General features: G+C 48.4%; 1 protein-coding gene across 4 annotated transcripts in view; it reads right to left on the bottom strand.

Annotated features, from left to right (window-relative positions):
- Positions 1 to 6,527: 6,527 nt before the first annotated feature.
- NCKAP1 (NCK associated protein 1) overlaps positions 6,528 to 9,490 on the bottom strand; it is a 112,458-nt gene continuing 109,495 nt past the window's right edge. For all 4 annotated transcript variants that reach the window (XM_068137830.1, XM_068137831.1, XM_068137832.1 and 1 more), the window contains 2 exons: positions 8,979 to 9,068; positions 6,528 to 7,647 (listed from right to left, as the gene is read on the bottom strand). In XM_068137830.1, coding sequence (XP_067993931.1) covers positions 7,531 to 7,647; positions 8,979 to 9,068 — 207 coding nt within the window. In that variant the 3' untranslated portion in view covers positions 6,528 to 7,530. The remainder of the gene's footprint in view (positions 7,648 to 8,978; positions 9,069 to 9,490) is intronic.

Raw genomic sequence — 9,490 nt, 5'->3', positions numbered from 1 at the left:
TCAAGCACTTGTGCCCCACACAGCACAGCCCAATCATGTAAGAGCTTCCACAGAAGCTGAGAAGGTTCCTGTCTAAACCCTAATGTGATTAAAATCTGAGTGGCTGCTGGCAGAGATGCTGCAGATCATTATCTGTTTGCCAGTTATTACCCAATTTCCAGGCTCACAGCACCACAGCATATTAGAGATTGGAAGGGACCTCCAGAGATCATCCAGTCCAACCTCCCTGCCAGAGCAGCATCACCCAGGGGAGTCTGAACAGGAATGCATCCAGGTAGGATTTGAAAGGCTCCAGAGAAGGAGACTCCACAACCTCTCTGGGCAGCCTGCTCCAGGCCTCTGTCACCCTCACTGCAAAGAAGTTTCTCCTCATGTTCAGCTGAAACCTTCTCTCTTCAAGTTTCTATCCATTGGTCCTTGGCTTATTGCTGTGCACCACCCAAAAGAGCTTGGCCCCCTCCACTTGACCCCCAGCCCTCAGCTATTGATAGACATTGATCAGATCCCCTCTCAGCCTTCTCTTCTCCAGACTGAACAGCCCCAGGGCTCTCAGTCTCTCTTCACAGGGAAGATACTCAAGTCCCCTGATCATCCTCCTGGCTCTCCCTTGGACTCTCTGCAGCAGGTCTCTGTCTCTCTTGAAGTGGGCAGCACCAAACTGGACACAGGATTGCAGGTGTGGTCTCAGCAGGGCAGACTCTGTGGCAACACCTCTGACAGCAGAAAGCTGGCAGCAACCCAAGGCAAACCACCAAATACAACTGCTCTGTTCTTAACAGGATTGAAGAGCACAAACCAGGTTGTTTCTTGAGGTTGAAAACTTGAGGTTTTCAAGAGTCAGTCTTGAAAACAGGCATTGTTTGTCCCCAGAAGGCTCCATCACAACTGAAATTTTCATTAAATTCAAGACATATAAAGGAGTTAGATAATAGAGAACAGAACTTTGAAGTGTCACAATTGGCCTAAACCATAGAATCACAGAAGTACCTGGGCTGGAAGGGACTTCCAAATGTCATCCAGTCCAACCCACAAAGCAGTCAGCAGGGACATCCCCAACTAGATCAGGCTGCCCACAGCCCTCTCCAGCCTCACCTTGAATATCTCCAGGGATGGGGCCCCAACCACCTCCCTGGGCAACCTCTTCCAGTGTTCCACCACCCTCATGGTGCAGAACTTGTTCCTCACATCCAATCTCAATCTGCTCTGCTCTACTTTGAAGCCATTGTCCCTGGTCCTGTCCCTGCAGACCTTTGCAAACAGTCTCTCTGCAGCCTTCTTGTAGCCCCCTTCAGGTCCTGGCAGGTTGCTCTTAGGTCTTCCTGGAAGCTTCTCTTCTGCAGGCTGAACACCCCCAGCTCATTCAGCCTGTCCTTGGAGCAGAGCTGCTCCAACCCCCTGCCCATTTTCGTGGCCTTCCTCTGGAGCTGCTCCATCAGGTCCATGTCAAAGCAAAGCATGGTAAGATTATACATATTACAGAACACTGAAGTCTCACAGTTGGCCTAACTTCTTCATCCACAAACATATTCTTCAGCAGCAAACTTATTACCAACAATTAGTTGGTAATTTCAACTAAACTACCAAGTTGAAAACACTTCTGTGGTTGTAACATACACAGAGAAATTGCATCATAGGAACAAACATAGATGTGCTGACTTACTTCCTTAGGACAATTTTATTCCACTGCTTTGCCTTTTTTACCCCCACCCCCCTCTCCTCTGGACAGAGGAAGCTGTTGTGAAGTGGGCACACAACAGCTCTTTCATAATAGAAGAAGTCAGTGGCATGCACAGAAGCTGCATGCAGAACAGGGGCTCCATACACCGTCCAGAGGCTGTTGAGAAACACGGCAGCTTTTATGTGCCCTGGAGTGAAAGAGCACAACCATATGGTCAGCTCTCGGGCTCAATGCCTGCCAATCTGCACCACTGATAAGAAAAGGCCCATTCTGCATCTGTCTCAGTCATGTTAGCTTTCAGCAGCACTCTCCTGTTTGATGATCATCTCCAGTTGTATGCTCCACAACACGCTGTGGGGGTCGGACTGGCGTGGCTGTGTGCTGCATCAATGTTTTTCTCTCTGCAAGATGTAAACTGAGGATTTAAAGGAGGATGGCACTAAACTGACAACTTTTTACATGGATTTTAACCACAGAATCACAGAAACATTCAGGTTGGATAAGACCCTCAGGATCACCAAGTCCAACCCAGAGCCCTACTCTACAAGGATCACCCCTAAACCACAGCCCCAATCACCACATCCAAAACACCTTCAAACACATCCAGCCTTGGGGACTCCACCACCTCCCTGGGCAGCTCATTCCAAGCCCTGACCACTCTTTCTTGATGGGGAAAAATTCTTCCTCCTGTCCACTCTGAACCTGCCCTGCTGCAGCTTGAGGCTCTTCCCTCTTCTTCTATGGCTAATCACCTGTGAGAAGAGACCAGCACCAAGCTCTCCACAACCTCCTCAGGGAGCTGTAGAGAGCCAGGAGGTCTCCCCTCAGCCTCCTCTGCTTCAAACTAACCATCCCCAGCTCTTTCAGTTGCTCTTCATCAGATTTCTTCTCCAGGCCCTTCCCAGCTTCCTTGCCCTCCTCTGCACTGGCTCCAGCACCTCCACATCTCTCTTGTCTTGAGGTGCCTAAAACTGGACACAGCACTGGAGGTGTGGCCTCCCCAGAGCTGAGTGCCAGGGGACAATCCCCTCCCTGCTGCTGCTGGACACAGCATTGCTGATCCCAGCCAGGATGCCTTTGGCTTTCTTGGCCAGCTGGGCACACTGCTGGCTCCTCTTCAGCTGCTTGTCCCTTAGCACCCCCAGGTCCCTTTGTGCCAGGCAGCTTTCCAGCCACACTGCCCCAGGCTTGCAGCATTGCTTGTCGTTGTTGTGCCCTAAATGCAGGCCCTGGCACTTGGCCTTGTTAAAGCTCATCCTGGTCATGTTGGCCATGGATCCAATCTATCCAAGTGCCTCTGTAGAGCCTCCCTGCCTTGGTGCAGATCAACACTGCCACCTCACTTGGTGTAATCTCTGAACTCACTGCTGACACACTCTGTGTCTTCATCAAAATCATCAGTCAAGATGTTAAATTCTTCTTCCAGCTTTTTCATAGAATCAACCGGGTTGGAAAAGACCTCAGAGATCATCAAGTCCAACCTATTCCCTGATACCTAACACCTCCTGACAACTAAACCATGGCTCCAAGTGCCACATCCAAGCCTTTTTTGAACACCTCCACGGACGATGACTCCACCACCTCCCTGGGCAGCACATCCCAATGGCCAATTACTTTTTCTGTGAAGAACTTTCTCCTCACCTCCAGCCTAAACCTCCCCTGGTGCAGCTTGAGACTGTGTCCTTTCCTTCTGTCGCTGGTTGCCTGGGAGAAGAGACCAACCCCCACCTGGCCACAACCTCCCTTCAGGGAGTTGTAGAGAGCAAGAAGGTCTCCCCTGAGCCTCTTCTTCTCCAGGCTAAGCAACCCCAGCTCCCTCAGCCTCTCCTCACAGGGCTGTGCTCCAGACCCCTGCCCAGCTTTGTTGCCCTTCTCTGGACACCTTCCAGCATCTCAGAATCTTTCCTAAACTGAGGGGCCCAGAACTGGACACAGGACTCAAGGTGTGGCCTGAGCAGTGCTGAGCACAGGGCAGAATGACTTCCCTGCTCCTGCTGGCCACACTAGTGCTGACCCAGTGCAGGATGCCATTGGCCTCCTTGGCCTCCAAGAGTCACTAATCACAGAAGCCAAGGAGGTGAAGGATTAAAAGAAGTTTTCACCTAAAAAAATAAATACAAAAGAAGCTCTAAGGATTGATATTTAATGAACTCTGAGATGGAATGGAATGGAATGGGATAGGATAGGATAGGAATAGGATAGGAATAGGATAGGAATAGGAATAAGAATAGACCAGACCAGGTTGGAAGAGATCTTCAAGATCATTGTGTCCAACCCATCATCCAACACCACCCAACCAACTAACCCATGCAACCAAGCACCCTGTCAAGTCTCCTCCTGAACACCTCCAGCGATGGCGACTCCACCACCTGTCAACTGAGGCACGGCAGCAAAGTTTTTAAAGCTTCAAAGACCAGGGGAAACACCTCTGTGTGAAAAGAATTCACCTACAGGTAAGTACAGTCTAGTGTTTATTGTATGTTATGGAAGGTACACTTGGGATCTCCAAAATTTCAAACATATAAAAAGTGGTTAGAGGGCCTAAACAGCTTTTATCAACAGGTGATCAATGTGTAAAGAATGTTTGTTTTATTATACAGCAGGGTACAATGGTAGTGTTAATGCCAACAGGGGCACCACAGAAGTTAGTCTTTAAGAAAAGAAGAAAGAAAAAAAACAACCCAAAAAAAAGTTGTCCACTATGCTTTATACAAACACCACTCACTTGCTGTTGTTTGAAGAGTAGAGGGAGAGGATCTCTGCCTGAAGGGTGAGTGAGTCCCTAGGACATTGCTAATGTTAAGTAGTGTCAACAGCACACAGGGTTGGTGAATGCTTTTCCAAATAAAAACGAGAAATGCTGTCATTACTTCACAGAAATGCACATCCAATAGTAGTAGTTTGTTGTGTTTCTTCTCCTTTCAATAAGAACAATAGGTACAAGATTATAACTCTCCCTATATATGAAATAATTTACACACAGAGATGAAAGCTACACTGTCTAAAATAATCACTAAATACATTTTTTGTTTTAAAGGTTTGTTTTTTCTCTCTCTCTCGCTCTCTCTTTCTCCTGGGAAATAAACAAGCAGGTTTTGCTTTTGCATGATCAAAAGCCAACACTCCCACCCCCATAACCACAACAAAATCAAACAAAACCCCCCAGACCAAAGGAAAATCAAAAACCCCCAGCCCAAGACAAAATCAAACCAAAATCCCCAGCCCAAGACAAAACTCAACCAAAAACCCCAGCCCAAGACAAAAATCAACCAAAAACCCCAGCCCAAGACAAAACCAAACAAAAAATCCCAGCCCAAGACAAAACCAAACAACAAAAACCCAGCCCAAGACAAAATCAACCAAAAACCCAGACCAAGACAAAACCAAACAAAAAACCCCAGACCAAGATAAAATCCAACCAAAACCCCCACCCCAAGACAAAATCCAACCAAAAACCCCAGCCCAAGACAAAAATCAACCAAAAACCCCAGCCCAAGACAAAACCAAACCAAAACCCCCAGCCCAAGACAAAACCAAACCAAAACCCCCAGCCCAAGACAAAACCAAACCAAAACCCCCAGCCCAAGACAAAACCAAACCAAAACCCCCAGCCCAAGACAAAACCAAACCAAAACCCCCAGCCCAAGACAAAAATCCAACCAAAACCCCCAGCCCAAGACAAAAATCCAACCAAAACCCCCAGCCCAAGACAAAAGCCAACCAAAACCCCCAGCCCAAGACAAAAGCCAACCAAAACCCCCAGCCCAAGACAAAAGCCAACCAAAACCCCCAGCCCAAGACAAAAATCCAACCAAAACCCCCAGCCCAAGACAAAAGCCAACCAAAACCCCCAGCCCAAGACAAAAGCCAACCAAAACCCCCAGCCCAAGACAAAAGCCAACCAAAACCCCCAGCCCAAGACAAAAGCCAACCAAAACCCCCAGCCCAAGACAAAAGCCAACCAAAATCCCCAGCCCAAGACAAAAGCCAACCAAAATCCCCAGCTCAAGACAAAAGCCAACCAAAATCCCCAGCCCAAGACAAAAATCCAACCAAAACCCCCAGCTGAAGACAAAGCCAAACTAAAACCCCCAGCCCAAGACAAAACCAAACTACCCAAACAAAAAAAAACCAACCAAAAATCCTCCATCCCCCCAAAAAACACCCCTCCAAAAATACCCCCAAAACACCTCCACCAAAAACACCAAACCATCCCACCAAAACAAACAAAACTCACCAAAAACCCCACAAATCAAACCCAAAATACAACCAAAAAAAAACCCCAACCCCCCCAAAATAACAATAACCCACACCCCCAAAACAAAACCCCCAAACCCAACAACAAAAAACCACAACACACACAAAACAACCCAAAAAACCCCCTACAACCCCCCCAAAAACTCCAACACCCCACAAAACCAAACACCCCCCCAAAAAACACACCAACTCAAAAACCCAACATACACACAAAACAAACCCACACAACCCCCCCAAAACCCTCCCAAAACACACACAAAGCCAAACAACCCCCCCAAAAAACCAACACAGACAACACCTCCAAAACCCAACAAAAATACCCCAAAACACACACAAAACAAACAAAACCCCCTCCAAAATCTCCAAAACACACACACACAAACCCAACCAAACAACACCCCAAACCCTCCAGACATACAACCCCCCCCAAAAAGCAACAACCCCCCCAAACCACACACAGAAAACAAACCAAACTGCCACCAAAAAGCCAACCCCCTAAAACCCCCCCAGAACAACCCCCAAACAAAAACCAACCAAACCCCCACCAACCAAAACAAACAACCCCCAAACTAAACAAAACCCAACCCCCCCAATACAATAACCCCCAAACCAACAGCAACCAAAACAAACAACCCCAAAACTAAGCAAAACCCAACCCCCCCCAACACAATAACCCCCAAACCAACAGCAACCAAAACAAACAACCCCAAAACTAAGCAAAACCCACCCCCCCCAGTACAATAACCCCCAAACCAACAGCAACCAAAACAAACAACCCCAAAACTAAGCAAAACCCAACCCCCCCAACACAATAACCCCCAAACCAACAGCAACCAAAACAAACAACCCCAAAACCAAGCAAAACCCAACCCCCCCAATACAATAACCCCCAAACCAACAGGAACCAAAACAAACAACCCCAAAACTAAGCAAAACCCAACCCCCCCAAAACAATAACCCCCAAACCAACAGCAACCAAAACAAACAACCCCCAAACTAAACAAAACCCAACCCCCCCAATACAATAATCCCCAAATCAACAGCAAACCCAACCCAACAAGCAAAACCCAGACACAAACCAAACCAACAACAAAAACTACAACCCTCCCCCCACCACTGAAACACACACAAAGAAATCCCAACCCCAAACAAAAAAGCAGAGGAGGAACTGAACCAAACCCGAAGCTCTGAAGTCAAAATAAAGTTGAAAAGAGGATTTAAAAGAAACTGAAAATGAGAAATAAAGGACCAAAAGAGGAAATAGGAATTTCCTTCTCTCCCCTTGCATGATGTGCAACCCTACTTAAGGAAAAGAAAGCAATCAACCAAAGCTTCGATCGTCATAGAACCGTATTAAGAAACCACTGCTCAGAAATCCAACTTTGGGGGGGAGAGGGGGAGGGGAGGGGGAGGGGAAATAATAATAATAATAATTAAAAAAGGAAAAAAGAAAGGGGGGGGGAGGAGGAAAATAAAGGTTTCTAATGCACAAAACTGTTCATCAGGCCAGAAAGTAAAAAGAGCTCCACAGCTGACAGCGATAAACCGAGGCCACACAGACGCGTGCTGGGCCCTTATCTCCCGCCGGCGGCTCCTCAGGCGGAGGAGGTGACGCTCTGCTTGTAGACGGCGTGGTACGCGTTCCTCAGCAGGACGTAAGGGAAGCAAGACTCCAAGAGATCCATTGTCAGGAACGGAGACTCCTGCACGATCTGAAAAATACCAGGAACAGCAGGGGATTGTTGGCACAAATCAAACAGCCTGCTGCTGCTGCTGCTGCTAAGCGGTTCGGGGGAGATGCTCCCGCGCGGCGCCGCGCCACCGCTCGCGGGTTCGGTGGGAGCCGAGTTAATGAATGTGAAGTTGAAATTGAGAGGTGCAGAGGGGATGTTTGGAGGAAAATCTGCACCAGGAGGGTGGTGAGACACTGGAACAGGTCACCCAGGTAGGTGGTGGAAGCCTCATGGGATGAAATTCTATAGCATGAGGATGCTGAGACAGTGGAACAGGCTGCCCTGGGAAGTAGCAGAAGCTCCATAGGAAGTTGTTCTTCCCCATGAGGGTGGTGAGAGACTGGCAGAGGTTGCCCAGGGAGGTGGTGGAAGCCTCATCCCTGGAGGTTTTTCAGGCCAGGCTGGATGTGGCTGCTGTAGTGTGAGCTGTCCCTGGCCATGGCAGGGGGGTTGGAACTGGATGATCCTTGAGGTCCCTTCCAAGCCTAACAATTCTATGATTCTATGCCTGAGTGCCAGGGGACCAATGGCAGGACCATGGAATCATGACGAGTCCAACTCTCAGCCCAACACCACCATGCCCCAGAGTGCCATGCCTACACATTTTCTGAACACCTCCAGGGATGGGGATTCCACCACCTCCTTGGGCAACCTCTTCCAGTCTCTCACCACCCTCATGGGGAACAACTTTTTCCTAACATCCAATCTCAATCTACCCATTTCTAGTTTTGCTCCATCCCTCCCAGTCCTATCACTCCCTGACATGCTAAAAGGTCCCTCCCCAGCTTTCCTGTGGCCTCCTTAAAATACTGGAAGGCCACAAGAAGGTCTCCTGGGAACCTTCTCTTCTCCACAATGAACACCTCCATATCTTTCAGTCTGTCTGCAGAGCAGAGCAGCTCCAGCCCTCTGCTCATCCTCGTGGCCCTTCTCTGGACACCTTCCAGATCCTTCCTGGAATAGAGGCTCCAGAACTGGACACAGTGCTCCAGGTGGGGTCTCAGCAGAGTGGAGCAGAGCAGGGGAATCACCTCCCTCACCTTGTTGGCCACACTTCTCTTTCTGCAGCCCAGGCTGGTTGGTTCTCTGGGCTGCAAGGGCACACTATGTGTGTTGGAAGAATGAAAATCACTGATTTCTGACATCGAGAAGGATGACATCAAATTAGAAATGATCACAAATTAAAACTGGTTTCCAGTGGTTGATAAGCTGCAACACACAAGGTGACAGCCCAAACCCTCCTGCTGTGAGTGATGCAACATGGAGCCTGCTCCCTTAGCTAGCAACACATAAAGCAGACAGAAGCTTACCATGTCCAGTAATAGGTAAACAGATTCTCTGTTCCTTGTAGTAGTTTTGTCTGTCTCCTGGCCAATCTTCAGCAGGCTGGACGATGCAAGCTGCAGAGAAATGAATAGAGGAATCAATAATACTTTGTATTGATCAACCTCTGCTCTTTTGTTATACACACACACACACACACACAAAACCTTCCTGAAGAAATCAATATCCTGACCAACAGGCATCAGCAATGTAAGGAATCCTGAACACAAGAACCATGGCTGAGCTATAGTCTCAGAGAGCCATCCTGGATGTCTAATATGTGTCTAATATGCAGTAGAGAATCACAGAATTGTTAGGGTTGGAAAGGACCTCAAGGATCATCCAGTTGCAATCCCTCTGCCATGGCCAGGTACACCTCACACTACAGCAGCTTGCTCACAGCCACATCCAGCCTGGCCTCAAAAACCTCCAAGCATGAGGCTTCCACCACCTCCCTGGGCAACCTCTGCCAGTCTCTCACCACCCTCATGGGGAACAA

This window comes from Melanerpes formicivorus, unplaced genomic scaffold (genome assembly GCF_026170545.1).
Source record: "Melanerpes formicivorus ecotype bairdi unplaced genomic scaffold, bMelFor1.0.p_v2 SCAF_5, whole genome shotgun sequence".
Taxonomy (NCBI): Eukaryota; Metazoa; Chordata; class Aves; order Piciformes; family Picidae; genus Melanerpes; species Melanerpes formicivorus.
Note: the sequence above shows the minus strand (reverse complement) of the source record. Positions and strands in the feature narration are given on the sequence as shown.